Below are 17,215 nucleotides of genomic sequence, written 5' to 3'. Positions count from 1 at the left end.
CCCCAACCCCCCGGAAGAATGCAAGGACAAAAGGAAATGAGTCAAATGATTTTAATATATTCAAATACATGAATAAAAAATATATACATATGTAAAGTTATTTACACTATAAACAAATATATACACCAAGAATAAAAGTCCAAGGTATTCCACCATCATAGGGCCCAAAATGCATAAGCGAGGCCCACATTCAATACCCGAACAAGACGGAGAGAACACTGCTGGGGCAGCAGATAAAAATAAAACAGCCACCTCAGGGGGAAGGGAAAGGGGGGCACCCCAGCCGGATGAGTGCACAATGCCAGATCCACAAGGGGGCTCCATGCCCACTCCTGTATCCTGGGGAGTGCAAAGCCACAGTCTCACAAGACTCCAGTGGGTGGTTTGCCCACTGCTTTATCCTGGGGAGTGCAAAGCCACAGTCTCACAAGTCTCTCCAGTGGGTGGTTTGCCCACTGCTTTATCCTGGGGAGTGCAAAGCCACAGTCTATCAAGTATATCCAGTGGGTGGTTTGCCCACTGCTTTATCCTGGGGAGTGCAAAGCCACAGTCTCACAAGTCTCTCCAGTGCGTGGGTTGCCCACTGCTTTATCCTGGGGAGTGCAAAGCCACAGTCTCACAAGTCTCTCCAGTGGGTGGTTTGCCCACTGCTGTATCCTGGGGAGTGCAAAGCCACAGTCTCACAAGTCTCTCCAGTGGGTGATTTGCCCACTGCTTTATCCTGGGGAGTGCAAAGCCACAGTCTCACAAGTCTCTCCAGTGGGTGGGTTGCCCACTGCTTTATCCTGGGGAGTGCAAAGCCACAGTCTCACAAGTCTCTCCAGTGGGTGGTTTGCCCACTGCTTTATCCTGGGGAGTGCAAAGCCACAGTCTCTCAAGTGGATAACCGTCTCCACTGGTTCAGGAGGGGGCTTTGTGCCCAGAGTGCTTCATCCTGCCAAGGACAGAGGTAGTGGATGCCTTTCTCCACTGGTTCTGGAGAGGGCTTTGTGCCCAGAGTGCTTCATCCTGCCAAGGACAGAGGTAGTGGATGCCTTTCTCCACTGGTTCTGGAGGGGGCTTGGTGCCCACAGTGCTTCATCCTGCTCCTGGCGGCCTCAGTAGCGTTGGAATCTTTGGCGCTCACTGGCCAGCGGTGCTTGTTGCGGCTGTGTCCTGTTCAGCGGTGATGGTGGCGGCGGTGTCCTGTTCAGCAGTGCTGGTGGCGGCGGTGTCCTGTTCAGCGGTGCTGGTGGCGGTGATGTCCAGTTCAGCGGTGCTGGTGGCGGCGGTGTCCTGTTCAGCAGTGCTTGTGGCGGCGGTGTCCTTGGCAGCGGTGCTTGTGGCGGCGGTGTCCTTGGCAGCGGTGCTTGTGGCGGCGGTGTCCTTGGCAGCGGTGCTTGTGGCGGCGGTGTCCTTGGCAGCGGTACTTGTGGCGGTCTTGTCCACCTTGTTTCCCAGACTTGCCTGTTTTACAGTGCCCCTTCCCCACCTTGGATGGTGGCGCAGCTGGCTCCACACTCCCAACTGTACCCCTGGGAGCGACTTTAGTGGACGTTTTTTTTCCTCTCTCCCGCCGGGCAGTGGCCAACTTTTTGTGCTTTTGAGGTGGGGGACTGTCCGTGATCTGGCTCCTTGCCACACTGGCTGCCCTGCTGCCTGGCGCACTCCAGAAGCCGGTTACTACTGGCACCACTGTTGTGGCTGAGGCGCTGGGTTGGGACCTGGAAAGGCGGGCCCTAGGAGACTGAAGGGTTGGGGGAGGTGAGGGGAAGAGGTCAAGGTTGGACAGGAAAAGTTTTTTGGACAAACTGGGACGGGTAGATGGAGGGGGTTTAGGAGTGGAGGAAGAGGTAGTGGTTGTAGGAGGTGTACGTTTGGTGACTTTGGGTGAAGGTGCATGGGCTGGAGGCTGTCGTGAGGTGGATGGCTGTTGGGTGGGTGTGTGGCTGCATTTGTGTACCTTGGGAGGTGGGCTCACAGACACACTGGGAGAGGACACAGGAGATGTGTGAATGGTAGTAGGGGTGGTGACTGCACGTGAGCGGGGTGTGGTGGTGGGTGTACTGGTGATGGAGGTAGTGGCTGAGGATGTAGTGCATGCAAGTGTGAGTGGAGACGAGACAGGGAGGGAGGAGGGAGACGAGGAGGAGGGGGACACAGTGGAGGCAGTGGCTGTTGGTATGTGTGCATGGGTATGATGCTTGTGTGAGTGCCTGTGGGATGTGTGGTGCTTATGTTTGCCTGAGCTTCCCTTGTGTGTTGAGTTGTGTGCATGCTGGTCTGAGGGTGTGCTTGGGATAGGCTGAGGTACAGGGGTTTGGGTCTGGGTGGAGGAAGTTGGAGGGGGGAGGCTAGAGACAGGGACAATGGCTGCCATCAGTGCTGAGGCCAGAGTCTGAAAAGCTCGCTGATGGGCTGCCTGACCAGAATGAATGCCCTCCATGGATCCATTTGTCTGTTGCAACTGCCTCTCTACACCCTGGATGACATTCAAAATGGTAGAATGCCCAACAGTGAGGTACCTGAGGAGGTCAATGGCCTCCTCACTGAGGGCAGCAGGGATGACAGGGGCAGTGGCTGAGGTGCCTGGGGCAAAGGAGATGCCCACCCTCCTGGGTGAGCAGCCACGGGGCAAACGCTGAGGGGCTGCTGGGAGGGCGGTGCTGGTAGAAGGGGTGGCGGCTGTACCTGTAGATGCGGGGGGCACAGAGGGGCCCGCCACCGCAAGGGAGCTCCCATCAGAGGAGGAGTCCGTGTCGCTGGTCTCAGCTCCTGTCCCCGCCGTGGAGCTCCCCTCGCCCTCCGTTCCCCTGGTGGCTTCTGACTCCGTTGTGTCGTCCTCCAGGGCCATGTGGGATGCTGCTCTCTCCTGCTCCCGTGCCACTGCTCCTGCGCCTGATTATGCTAATGCACACAAGCACAGGGAGACCACAAAAAGGGGGGGGGGGAGACAGAAGAAAGACATGTTGAGTGCATGCAATACTGCTACCGTTGTCGGACACTATAGACACAGAAGCCCGCTGCACTAGATTAAATATTCAAATAAATATTCAAATAAGCGTTTATAGTAACTGAACTTTATTTGAACACCTGTCAGAATGTATTCTCTAGCTCAGTCGGTGTCTCTGACATCTGATGTCTTTTAAATAATGCTCCCAAAATGTAAACAACAAATGTAGAGTCTGTGCAAATGAATGACTTTCCGTTTAGATATAAATATATAACATGTCAAAATAAACACTAACTTAGCACAGCAGGCGTCGCAGCAGAAACAAACCAAACTTTCAGTGGTAATGCAGAGGTAACCTTTCAAAAAGTAAGGAATCCAAATAGGAAAAGAGAAGTTCCACTTGACTCAGAGCTAATTAGCTGGGTGTAAATAAAATTTAATTATAGCCTTTCTCAGATTCCACTAGGGTTCTAGGAGCATAATTATTTCTTCCCAACAGAAAAACAATTAAAGAAAATTAAATGATTTCACCTTCTTGAAGTAAAAATACATCATGAACAACTGCAGCAGGCTTCTGCAACTTGTGAGTGTTTAAGAAGCAATAAATGTTTGTCTCAGAGCTGCCTAAATATCCTCAGACACTGTGTGATAATTCAAACTCTGACTCTGTTTATTTTGAGAGCAAGTCAAGGTTTGAAATGTAAATTATTTTGAATCCTGCTCTCTACCATAACAGGTAGGCTGGTGTGTATATGTGTTAAATGCTGTAATGCCTCCTCTTTTAACCTGCCTAACATTATCTTACAAATTTTGGCTATTTCTTCCTGTGACACTATATTTTACAAAAGGCTAGTTTCTGTCATCTAGTGTATAACAAAGCAGTGGTGTAGATGTGTCTATGATTGTGATCTTTTTATGGTTTGATTTCCAAAGACTGTGCCTTCCGATCAGGGAACTAATTTTCTCTCCTCTTATATGAGAGGAATGTGGGAGCTAGCTGAATTGACATACCACTTCTCTATGGTGCACCATCCACCAGCCAACGTGTTACTGCAAAGGTTTAACAGGGCCCTTGTTAGAAATGGGGTGTCTAGTTGGCAGTCAGTATGCACCCTGTCCAAGTAGGGACCCTCACTCTAGTCAGGATAAGGGAGATACCAGCTCAGATAACCCCTGCTCACCCCCTTGGTAGCTTGGCACAAGCAGTCAGGCTTATCTCAGAAACAATGTGTAAATCATTTGACACAACACACAGTAACATAGTTCAAACACTACAAAAGGACACCACACCAGTTTTAGAAAAACAGCCAATATTTATCCGTGTAAAACAAGACCAAAACGATAAAAATCCACCATACAGTGCTAAAGATATGAATTTTGTAAGATTCAACTCAAAAATACAGTTCCTTGAAGTCGATAGTTTCACCTGGGGCAATCACAGCGTCGTGATCAACAAAACCAACAGTTCAGGCAGTCTGCACCATCGTGGGCCAGCTACGGTGTTGGGAAGACCCGCAAACAGTACCTTTGGAATTGCAGGGCGTTGTGATCCTTGCGGTGAGCTCCGGAGAGTGGTGTCGCGATGTCTGTTCCGGAGTCAGTGCGGGAGTCGTCGGGCCCTTGAAGTTACATGCGGTGCGGATTGAACTTCGGGCTGATGAAGTCAGGAGCGCTGGCGTCGGTGGACAGGGATGTCTGTTGACGACACTGGAGTCGATGGTGCTGGCGTCGGTGGATCGGGGCTGCGGTGCGAGACGGTGCTTCATGTACCTCACAATCGGTGTCCACAGGCCACGGTGGAGGCAGCAGCACCGGAGTCAGCAGGGGCAGCGCCGTCAGGAATGCCAAGGCTGCAGTGTGAGCAAGGCGATGCCAGAGTGTGGGGCCCAGAGGTCACAGTGCGAGCAGCGGCTCAGTGAAATCGTCTGATGACGGCGTTGGTGCGAAGCAGGGAAGTGCGGCCCAGTGCCGCATCAGCAGGTCACGGTGCAGGCCATGGGTGTCAGTGACGGCATTGCAGTGGTTTCTCCTCTTGAACAGTACAAAACACACAGTTCCCAGTGCTGCAGGTTGAGTAAACTGAAGTCTTCGGTGTCCTTGAGACTTCCAACAGGAGGCAAGCTCTACTCCAAGCCCTTGGAGAACTTTCTCAAGCAGGACACACAACAAAGTTCACCTGTTTCACTCTTTTCAGGCAGAAGCAGCAACTGCAGGCCAGTCCAGCAAACCAACACAGCAAAGAGACAGTACTACTCCTTCAGCTCATCTCCTGGGCAGAGGTTCATCTTGATTCCAGAAAGGTTCTAAAAGTCTGGGTTTTTGTGTCCAATACTTATACCCCTTTCTGCCTTTGATGTTGGCAAACTTCAAACAAAGTATCAGGTGTTTGCAAGATCCTTCCTTGTCCAGGCCAGGCCCCAGACACACACCAGGGGGTTGGAAACCGTATTGTGTGAGGGCAGGCACAGTCCTTTCAGGTGCAAGTGACCACTCCTCCCTCCCCTCTAGCTCAGCATCAAGATATGCAGGCTACCCCCCCAGCCCACTTTGTGTCACTGTCTAGAGAGAGGTGCAAACAGCCCAAGTGTCAAACTGACCGAGACAGGGAATCCACAAACAAGCAGAGTCACAGAATGGTTTAAGCAAGAAAATGCCTACTTTCTAAAAGTGGCATTTTCGAACACGTAATTTAAAAACAACCCTTACCAAAAGATGTATTTTTAAATTGTGAGTGCAGAGACCCTAAACTCCATATTTCTATCTGTTCTCAAAGGGAATCATCACTTTAATAATATTTAAAGGCAGCCCCCATGTTAACCTAAGAGAGAGATAGGCCTTGCACAGTGAAAACCGAATTTAGCAGTATTCCACTGTTAGGACATGTAACACACGTAAGTACATGTCCCACCTTTAACATACACTGCGCCCTGCCCATGGGGCTACTTAGGGCCTACCTTAGAGGTGCCCTACATGTAGTAAAGGGGAAGGTTTAGACCTGGCAAATGGGTACACTTGCCAAGTCTAATTGGCAGTTTAAAACTGCACACACAGACATTGCAGTGGCAGGTCTGAGCGATGTTTACAGGGCTACTAATGTGGGTGGCACAACCAGTGCTGCAGGCCCACTAGTAGCATTTGATTTACAGGCCATGGGCACTCCTGGTGCACTATACTAAGGACTTATTAATAAATCAAATATGCCAATCATGGATAAACTATTCACAAATACGATTTAGACAGGAAGCACTTGCACTTTAGCACTTATCAGCAGCTGTAAAGTGCCCAGAGTCCTGGAGAGTATAGGACGTGGGGTAATAGTAAGCCACACCTGATGGAGTTCTCTTCACTCCCACTAGAGTAGGTCTACAAGGTAATAACCCTTCTGATCAACCAACAGATTTGTTTTTAAACAGATTGTGTCTCAACCTTTCGTTAGACCTGTATCATACTCTGTTAAGTTGGCTGACAAGTCTAGGGAAGGGAGGAAAAGGAAGGAATATAGTAAAGTCATCTAAACTGCCCAGTCATTAAAAATTTGCTAAATTTAGAGCAATGAAGGATATTTACAGATACCTCAGTTTTCATTTTTTCCAACGGTCTGTCGACTGGCTGCACACCTGGAAGAAAGAAGAAAGAAAAAGAGAACAATTTACAAGTTTGGAAAAGGAAATCCAGCCAACATATTCAGAATAGAAAAACAAAAAATCACAGAATACCGAGTGTCTATTCAACTTTAGTTTTTCATTAAAGACATTCCTAATTAAACTTAATTGCTAAAACCATTGCAAGGAAGCTTCCAAAACCTATTTGCACCCAGTGCAAAGCCCACTAAATTTTATCAGAGAAGGAACTTCTGAGTCACCTCAACGCGATGAGTCCAGGAATGCATTAGGTCAGAAGTGGGCAAGGTGTTGGACTTGGGAGTAATTGAGAGACTCTATAGAATTTAAACTAGCCCAGTTGTGTTGCTTCCCAAGCAAGGTTCCATGGACTTGCATTATGTGTGCATTACATTATGTGTGTATTATGTGTGTATTACAGCTGCAGTCAGTAAGACAGAATCACATTCGATTGCCAGAGCTGATGACCGATTGGGTGTTGCGAAGTATTGAGCACCTTTGATTTGACCAGTGTCTACTGCCTGGTTGCTTAAGTGCCTAGTGCTCAGGAGAAGACAACATTTTCTATCCAGGAGGAGTTATTTCAGTTTAAGGTAATGCCCTTTGGGTTGAATATTGCTCCTGACGTATATCACTGCTTAATGGCCTACCTGGATCAATCACATGTAAGTATTTAGCAATTCATGGTGGGAATACCTGAAGAATATGTTTTGTTCAGGATACAGGGAACCAAACTTGACCATCAAAGCAACCAAGTGCAGGTAGGGCATTTCACTGTAGTCTACCTTGGACATCAGAGCAGGGGTAACAGGAAGATTTAGGCCCTCATTCCGACCCTGGCGGTTTCAAACCGCCACGGTGGAGGACCGCGGGAGCACCGCCGACAGGCCGGCGGTGCTCCAATGGGCATTCCGACCGCGGCGGTAAAGCCGCGGTCGGACCGGCAACACTGGCGGTCTCCCGCCAGTGTACCGCCGCCCATAGGAATCCTCCAAGGCGGCGCAGCTAGCTGCGCCGCCGAGGGGATTCCGACCCCCCCTACCGCCATCCAGTTCCCGGCGGTTCTCCCGCCGGGAACCGGATGGCGGTAGGGGGGGTCGCGGGGCCCCTGGGGGCCCCTGCAGTGCCCATGCCACTGGCATGGGCACTGCAGGGGCCCCCGTAAGAGGGCCCCTAAATGTATTTCACTGTCTGCTTCGCAGACAGTGAAATATGTGACGGGTGCAACTGCACCCGTCGCACAGCTTCCACTCCGCCGGCTCGATTCCGAGCCGGCTTCATCGTGGAAGCCTCTTTCCCGCTGGGCTGGCGGGCGGCCTGAAGGCGGCCGCCCGCCAGCCCAGCGGGAAAGTCAGAATCACCGCCGCGGTCTTTCGACCGCGGAACGGTATTCTGGCGGCCCCCGACAGGCCGGCGGCGACCGCCGCCGGCCAATGTCGGAATGAGGGCCTTAGTGTTTGGATGCTAAGATTCAGCCACTATTAGGACAGAAGGTGCCCATTGTCCAGACACAAGTGACAACCTTTTTCTGGAACTCACCGGTTATTAAAGGAATTTTGTAGCTAACTATGGGGCCGTAGTCGCTCTTTTTTGTGTATATCTTTTTACTGAAATTTTTTGATAAACATTACATTATGTTCTCTGAATGATAACGCAAACATAGTTCCACCATTTTATCAAGATCCTTACAGAACAGTGTTATTCAGTACTTTGCCCATATAACAACATTCATAATGAAAACAACACGAGATAAGAAAGAAACAATAAGAGAAGAAACTTACATTTCTAAAATCCCCTTCAAACTGTTACAACTACCCTATACTCCCCCCAAGGAATGGAGTATGCCAATCACCTTTCCCATGTTACTTTTGAGAATTGCATAGCTATGTGACCACCCCACACCCCACAGCGCTCCAGCTCTATTTACCTACATATATGTTTCCCCCCAAGTAAAAGGGTCCCAGCAAGACTCTCACTCAAATAGATTCAGAGCTTTCCATTTTAAAGGGAACACAGTGGCGAGGAGACCTCCACACATAGACCCTCATTACAACCCTGGCGGTTGGTGATAAAGCGGCGGTAATACCGCCAACAGGCCGGCGGTAATGAATATGAAATTATGACAACAGCGGAAACCGCTCAGACAGACAGCCACTTTAACACACTGAAGGAAGTTGGCTCTGTATATATATTATCTCAAAGTGAGAGATGGTGTGCACAGAGTCCAAGGGTTTCCCTTAGAGGGTGATAGTGGCAAAATTAGAAAATACTAATGCTCTATTTTGTGGTAGTGTGGTCGAGCAGTAGGCTTATCAGAGGGTAGTGTTAAGCACTTGTTGTACACACATGCAATAAATGAGGAACACACACTCAGAGACTTAACTCCAGGCCAATAGTTTTTATATAGAAAAATATATTTTCTTAATTTATTTTAGAATCACAAGATTCAAATTTGAGGTAAGTACATAAAATGCAAGGTACTTCACACAGGTAAGTAAAGAACTTTGATTTAAAACTGTAGTGCACACAGTTTTGGTTAAAATAGCAATAAGTTATTTTGAAAGTGGACACAGTGCAAAAATCAACAGTTCCTGGTGGAGGTAAGTTTGGTTAGGTTTCTCAGGTAAGTAAAGCAGTTACACAGTCAGTCTCCTGGGCATAGGCAGTCCACCGTTGGGGGTTCAAGGCAACCCCAAAGCCACAGCACCAGCAACACAGGTGCAGAGGTCAAAGGAGGGCCCAAAACACATAGGTGCCTATGAAGAACAGGGGTGCTCTGGTCCTAGTCTGCTTACAGGTAAGTACCTGCGTCCTCGGGGAGCAGGCCAGGGGGGTTTTGTAGAGCACTGTGGAAGGGACACACAGGCACATAAAACACACCCTCCGCGGCATAGGGGCGGCACAGGGGCGGCCGGGTGCAGTGTGAAAAGTAGGCATCGGGTTTGCTATAGAAAGCAATGGAGGGACCCGGAAGTCACTTAGGCGATGCAGGCAGGGCACAGGGGGGCTTCTCGGGCCCGCCACTGACTGCGCTAGGATGAGGGCCGCCTGCTGGTCACTCCTGCACTGGTATGTAAGAAGAAGAAAAACCACGGCATATTGCAGATACATAGAGATTTCAATGTATTCCTCTGTGGTGTCTCAGGAAAAACATCACCAGACCCAGTAGGACAAAATGGGCACGGTGTCAGTAGGCCAATACAATTCTCATATTCGGAAAAACAACAGGCGACACGTGTTTCGTCAGAATTGACTTTTTGCAAGGCTGTGGACACATACAGATGGAATACGTCAGTCACAAATATTGCTAGTATAATCACATACTACAATGCCTAGTGTGAAATGGAATAGAAATTAATCTTGTGAATAAAGAGAGAGGCCTAATGCCACAGGTTGATGATATGCCTTATTTAAGCCACAAGTAAAAGCATAACACTTCTACAACACCAGTGAAAGTAAAAACATTCTAGTGATTGATACACAGATTTTCTTGGCAACAAGGTGCCAGTGCCAACATATAAAATGTGTGATGACAAGCAGGAAACAGTAATAAATATATAATAAAAAGAAAAAGTGAGCCATGATGCATACACCATGTTAAGGATTCCAACCACGTTCAGTGTCGAGTTGTAGTAACAGATGGAAAGATTATGACATCAAGAAAGACACATACGCATATAAGAAAAGGAATCAGACATACCTCCAACTTGTGGAAGTATCAAGTTGTACTGTTAAGCTCCGATGGCCACTAATGTTTTAGAAGGGAAGGTAAAATGAAATGAAAAAAGTATCCAAAAACCATGAAAAGCCTAAAATGGAGAAAAAAGAACCATACACAAAAAAATGATAAGGTGTAGTTTGTGAGGTCAGCTCTAAAAAACAGATTTTAGAAACAAGGACAATTAGGTAGAATTGTATCCAAAAAAGTATTTTTACTTTTTTAAAACAAGTGACAGATTGTCTGTCCCCCTTACAAAAGTTTCACTGCTGCCAATTCTAAAAACAGCAAAAAAAGAAAGTAATATAACGATAAATCAAACAAAGCTGTCTCCCTGGTGTTATAACGGGAAACTCCAATCGATATGTAGTAGGTATTTTATTAATACGAAAGACCATTTATGTGTATTTTAGCACATTACTATTCGAAATAGGAGAGCTATTGAATAAGGACTTTTGGTAAAATGAACAAGACACGGCCCGCTCAAAGAAGCGTAGACCGTATCAGGAAATGGCATATTTTGCGACAAAGCTATAAAAATACTTGAACGCGCAGGGTATTGAGCACAAATCTGATCATAGGGGGTTATTCTAACTTTGGAGGAAGTGGTAATCCGTCCCAAAAGTGACGGTAAAGTGACGGATATACCACCAGCCGTATTACGAGTCCATTATATCCTATGGAACTCGTAATACGGCTGGTGGTAAATCCGTCACATTTGGGACGGATTACCACCTCCTCCAAAGTTAGAATAACCCCCATAATATTGTAATCAGCGGAAAACAATAGCACAAAGCTGACCGGGAGAAAAAAGACAGACACACAGCCGCTCGTAAGCGCATACGCCGTGTCAATACACCGAAGGAGACCGCTAAGTCAATAAAGCGTGTCTCCAAGGAGTCTGGGTGAAATACAGATGAACAAATCTTACCTCCGAAGATAACGGAGAATGTTCGCTCGATCTGTTAGCGGCGTCGCATGATGTGTACATTGCGCACCGCTGGACAACTGCTATTTATATATAACTAAAAGGTAAAAAGAGAGAACGGACTCAAACAAAGCCGGTTCCAGTGTCCGCCATGTTGAGAAGGAAACCCAGTGTGAGGAACAGAAGAGAGAGAAATGGTGCGTGTGCCCACAATTAAAAAGACAGTGCCATGCAAATAAATGAGAAAACATCACAGCATAAAAAATACAAATGTGCAAATTGAGATATGTAAATTAGCAGTCATTTCAATAGTCAATAAGTAAACAAATGCGATCACATATGAAAGTGAGTCATGGTTGTGGAATAGACAACATAGTTTGAATGCCACAAAAGGTTGCTATTCAAAATGTAACAATTTGCAACAGAGAAGTCCAGGATTATACTTGTGCGAGACAAATGTCATGTTGGTGGTAACAGTTCTAAAGAGGTTATGTTGTTAAAGGTGAATCGACTACAGAAACAAATGTAGGTCTTTGTCAGAGTTAAGGCCCTCCTCGACTGCCCGTAGTCTAATGATCCATCTCCTCTCAAGTTGCCTAAGATGGAGAGTCTTATTGCCACCCCTTGGGCAACTGCCCAAGGTGGCAATGCCATGTGTATGTATGCCAAGTCTTTCTTGCAACGGATGTTCCAAATTATAATGCACTGCAAAAGGATAGTCATTGTTCTTTTTTTGATTGCCCTAATAAGTTCCTGTAGTCTTTCTTTGAACGGTCTGATGGTACTACCAACATAAATCTTTTTACAGGTACAAATAATGCAGTATACAATAAACTTGGTGTTACAATTCATGAATTGTTTAATAGTGTGTGTCATGCTTGTATTTTAACAGAATTCCTTTTGTTTTGTCTAGAGCAAACTTGCATACATTGCAGTGACCACATTTGTAAAAACCCAAAGGTGGTGAGGGAAATCAACTGTTGTTTGCAGCTCTTGGTAAAAAACTGTGGCACAATTGGTCCCTCAGAGTATGTCCCCTGCGATGAATCATATCCGGTTTACTTTTGAGACCTTTCTTGAGAGTCTCATCTGATAATAGTATATGCCAGTTACTCTTAAGGATCTTAAACACATCTGAACTGGCACAACTATACGTGGTTATGAACAATAGGGCTTTCTTTTTGTCAATCTTCCTGTGTGATTTTTTGGCAAGTAGAGATGCTCTATTGACTTTCACTATCCTATTGTGTGTGTTGCTCAACAATTTCTTGGAGTAACCTCGATTCAAAAAGCGATGTTCTAGTGATTCTAGCTGTATAGTGAATTCTTGGTCTTCCTGGCAATTGCGTCTGATTCTAACAGCTTCACCAAAGGGGATGGCTTTGATTTGAGAATGTGGGTGCGCACTACTTGCATGTAGAATCGAGTTGGAAGCCGTTGACTTTCTGAATAGCTTAGAGCAAATATGATTCCCCTTGATATAGAGTGTCAGGTCTAGGAAATCTACACTGACTGTGCTGGAATGGCTGGTAAAGTGTATTTTGTAACAGTTGGTGTTCAAATGTTTAATGAACAAGTCCAGTGTGGTAGAGTTGCCTGACCAAAAAAGGAGAACATCGTCGATGTACCGGCCCTAATACATGATGTACTGCATGAGCTCTGGAGGGCCTTTCGTCCACATATGGTGATGTTCAATTTCTCCAATGTAGTCTTCTCGGTTCATGATAACGATGTTTCCCCCTTTATCTGCCTCTTTTATTACTATGTCACCAATATCGTCAAAGGAACACAAAGCCTTGTGCTCCTGTGGATTCATGTTGTGTAACCATGTTTTGCGTCCAAGCGCATATTGGTTTTCCAATTGGTAGAGATCTTTGGTTACTAGTTTGTAAAAGACATTGATTGAGTTGTCTGGTGATAGAATTGGTGTGTACCTAGAATGAGGTTTGAGGCCACTGTTACATGTTGCTGAGGTCATAATACCCAAGTCTGCTAGAATATCGTCACAAGTAGGTACATTGTTGCTGTTATCAATGTCCTCCAGAGAGAGTAGGGTCTGTATATCTCTTAAGTCGCCAATCAAAAGTTCACATGGGACTGTATCCTCCCTGTTATCTAGGCTGGGTTGCTGTTTATGATTAAAGTGTTTCAGTAATTTGCACTGGTAGGTGGTTCCTCTTGGTCCTGGGGACTGCGGGTGCAGTGCTTGGTCCGGGAGTCAGGTTCCTTTGTTATCAGAGAGTCGCGGTCAGGGGGAGCCTCTGGCTCCTCTATGCAGGCGCCGCTGTGGGGGTGCAGGGAGGTCAACTCAGGGTGTCCACATCGTTAGAGTTGCCTGGGAGTCCTCTATGCGGTGTTGGTTGTCCTGGACTCAAGCCGAGATCATCGGGTGCAGAGTGTGAAGACTCACGCTTCTGGCGGGAAGTGAGAGTCTCTTTAAAAGTTGTTTCAAAGTTGCAAAGTTGTTGCAGTTTCTGAACAGTACCGCTGTTCTCTGGAGTTTCTTGGTCCTTTAGGTGCAGGGCAGTCCTCTGAGTCCTCAGTGGTCGCTGGTCCCGTCGGATGCGTCGTTGTGCAGATTCTTTGAGTCTGGAGACAGGCCAGTAGGGCAGGGGCCAAATCAGTTGGTGTCTCCGTCGTTTCTGCAGGGCTTTCAGGTCAGCAGTCCTTCTTCTTTCTTCAGGTTGCAGGAATCTGATTTCCTGGGTTCAGCGTTGCCCCTAAATACTAAATTTAGGGGGGTGTTTAGGTCTGGGGGGCAGTAGCCAATGGCTACTGTCCTTGAGGGTGGCTACACCCTCCTTGTGCCTCCTCCCATTGGGGGAATCCTCCAAACTCAAGATGGAGGATTTCTAAAGGCAGGGGTCACCTCAGCTCAGAGCACCTTGGGGGCTGTCCTGACTAGTAGGTGACTCCTCCTTGTTTTTCTCATTTTCTCCTCCGGACTTCCCGCCAAAAGTGGGGGCTGTGTCCAGAGGGGCAGGCATCTTCACTAGCTGGGATGTCCTGGGGTGCTGGAACTACAGGCAGTTGCCTTTGAGCCTCACCACCAGGTGTTACAGTTCCTGCAGGGGGAGATGACAAGCACCTCCGCCCAGTACAGGCTTTGTTCCTGGCCACAGAGTGACAAAGGCACTCACCCCATGTGGCCAGAAACTCATCTGGTTGTGGCAGGCTGGCAGAAACTGGTCAGCCTAGCACTAGGATTCAGACTGGTATTCAGGGGGCATCTCTAAGATGCCCTCTGGGTGTATTTTACAATAAATTCCACACTGGCATCAGTGTGCATTTATTGTGCTGAAAAGTTTGATACAAAACTTCCCAGAATTCAGAGTAGCCATTATGGAACTGTGGAGTTCGTATTTGACAGACTCCCAGACCATATACTCTTTATGGCTACCCTGCACTTACAATGTCTAAGGTTTGGCTTAGACACTGTAGGGGCATAGTGCTCATGCAACTATGCTCTCACCTGTGGTATAGTGCACCCTGCCTTAGGGCTGTAAGGCCTGCTAGAGGGGTGACTTACCTATGCCATAGGCAGTGGGATGTAGGCATGGCACCCTGAGGGGAGTGCCATGTCGACTTAGTCATTTTCTCCCCACCAGCACACACAAGCTGTGAGGCAGTGTGCACGTGCTGAGAAAGGGGTCCCCAGGGTGGCATAATACATGCAGCAGCCCTTAGAGACCTGCCCTGCCCATAAGGCCCTTGGTACCAGGGGTACCGTTTACAAGGGACTTATCTGTGTGCCAGGGCTGTGCCAATTGTGGGAACAAAGGTACAGTTTAGGAAAAGAACACTGGTGCTGGGGCCTGGTTAGCAGGGTCCCAGCACACTTTCAATCATAACTGGCATCAGCAAAAGGTAAAAAGTTAGGGGGTAACCATGCCAAGGAAGGCATTTCCTTACACACACCGACCGCCAGGGCGAAACGAACAGTCACCATGGTGGTAACTGCCAGCAGCCAGGCGGAAGACAATGTACTGCCCACAGTAATACGACACTCCTATCCGCCACCTTTTTGTGGCGGTACCAATGACATCAAAAGCCTGGTGCAAACAGAACACAGAAGGGAAACGACTCACCTCTGGAGACTCAGGGAAGAACCATGCCGCCATGGAGCCTGAGCTGCATGTGTTTCCTATGCTCTTCTACCTTCTGCTCCATTACGAACACCAACGCCGGAGAAGATGACCACGGTGAGTACTGCCGCCTAGCACACAGGGGAGGGGGGGAGGAAAAAGAGAGTGACACACACACGCAACATGCAACACCCCCACCCCCAACACCACACACACAAACAGATGCAGTAACATAACATATACACCCGTACCCCTCAGGAATAATGCAAGGACAACTACTATAGTGTAAAAAGGCTGTCATAAGATAAATATAGGTGAAATACATGCATCCAAATAAAAAAGTATATACATATTTACAATGCAAGAGACACTGCCCACTCCTCATTGTCCGTGGGCCACAGGGCCACGTCACAAAGTCCAAGGCCCAACCTCACTCCTGCAACAACATGGAGAGAACACTGCAGGGGCATCAGGTCGAAAATAGACAGGCACCTCAGGGGGACAGGGAATGTTGGGACACCTCAGCCGGAAGATGGTACAATACCACTGGTCCTGGAGGGGGCAACATGCCCTGTGTTCTGTCCTGGGGAGTGCAAGGCCACAGTCTCTCGAGTGGGTGATTTGCCCACTGCATGGTCCTGGGGAGAGCAAGGCCACAGTGTCTCAAGTAGGTGATTTGTCCACTGTTTGGTCCTGTGGAGTGCAAGGTCACAGTCTCTCACCTGGGTGTCAGACCCACAGGATTTGCTGGGGCCAGGCCGCCCTACAGCCCATGGACGCAGGACTACACACTGTCCGCCAGCGGTGACGGCTGCTCAGTGGTGGCAGTGGTGGTGCTGGTGGCGGTGCTGGCAGTGATGGGGGGAGGCTCCAGCCTTCCCCTGCAGCCTCGAACAGCTGAACCACCATGGTGGTGGTGGGGGCTCCGACTGAGTCCCAGCACCAGGCCTCTTGTCCTTTTTGCCTGCTGGTGCAGGCCCCTTGCCCTTCCTGCCAGCAGCTGGGGATGGCTCCTTGCTCCTTTTGGCAGCAGCTGGGGACTGCTCCTTGCCCTTCCTCTCAGCAGCCGGGGATTGCTCCTTGCCCTTCCTTTTACCAGCTGGGGGTGCCTCCTCGCCCTTTCTTTTTGCAGCTGGGGTGCCTACTTGCCCTTCCTTGCAGCAGCTGGGGGTGCCTCCTTGCCCTTCCCTGCAGCAGCTGGGGGTGCCTCCTTGCCCTTGCTTGCAGCATTTGGTGCAGGCACCCTATCAGTGTGGCTGCCTGATGCCCGGGATCCTCTCCCACCTGGTATAGCTGTGGACACTAATGTACCCCTGGACTGGGTGGCTGAGGTGCTTGCCTGGCTTTTGACCACCTTGGCCTGATGTGAGGGACGGGGGAGGGCTAGGGAAGAGGTCAATGTTGGTGAGGAAAAGCTTCTTAGGGACATTGAGGCGGGAAGAGGGAGATGGTTTGGGAGAGGAGGAAGAGGGAGTGGTTGTAGGAGGTCAGTCTGCTGTGTTTGGGTGCAGGTGCATGGGCTGGATGCTGTTGTGAGGTGGATGGCTGTTGGGTGTCTGAGTGCTTCCGTTTGTGTACTTTGGGAGGAGGGGGCACAGACACAGTGGGAGAGGACACAGGGGACATGTGCATGGAAGTGGGGATTGTGACTGCCAGTGAGGGGTGTGTGCTGTTAGATGAGCTGGTGATGGGGGCAGTGGATGAGGATGTAGTGCATGCAGGTGTGAGTGTAGACGCAACTGGGAGGGAGGAGGAGGGGGCTACAGTGGAGGCAGTGTATGTTGGTATGTATGCATTTGGATGGTGTTTGTGTGAGTGCCTGTGTGATGAAGTGTGGTGTCTGCCATGTCCACTCTTGTGTGTTGTCCTGGGTGCATGCTCGTCTGCCTGTGTGCTTGGGATAGGTTGGGGTTGAGGGGAATGGGACTGGGT

At 48.6% G+C, this 17,215-nt stretch overlaps 1 protein-coding gene across 2 annotated transcripts in view; it reads right to left on the bottom strand.

Moving 5' to 3' along the window:
* TMEM19 (transmembrane protein 19) overlaps window positions 1-17,215 on the bottom strand; it is a 547,743-nt gene that overhangs the window by 344,697 nt on the left and 185,831 nt on the right. The window contains exons 2-3 of one of the 2 annotated variants that reach the window (XM_069228346.1): window positions 6,506-6,549; window positions 1,166-2,886 (exon numbers count right to left, since the gene is read on the bottom strand). In XM_069228346.1, the coding sequence (XP_069084447.1) occupies window positions 1,280-2,833 (1,554 nt within the window). In that variant the 5' untranslated portion in view covers window positions 2,834-2,886; window positions 6,506-6,549 and the 3' untranslated portion in view covers window positions 1,166-1,279. Of the gene's footprint in view, window positions 1-1,165; window positions 2,887-6,505; window positions 6,550-17,215 lie in introns of those variants that run through there. The other variant, XM_069228349.1, reaches the window with a different exon arrangement.

The sequence above is a fragment of the Pleurodeles waltl genome, chromosome 4_1 (genome assembly GCF_031143425.1).
Source record: "Pleurodeles waltl isolate 20211129_DDA chromosome 4_1, aPleWal1.hap1.20221129, whole genome shotgun sequence".
Lineage (NCBI taxonomy): Eukaryota > Metazoa > Chordata > Amphibia > Caudata > Salamandridae > Pleurodeles > Pleurodeles waltl.
The sequence above is the reverse complement of the archived record's forward strand: the minus strand, read 5'-3'. Positions and strand labels throughout refer to the sequence as shown.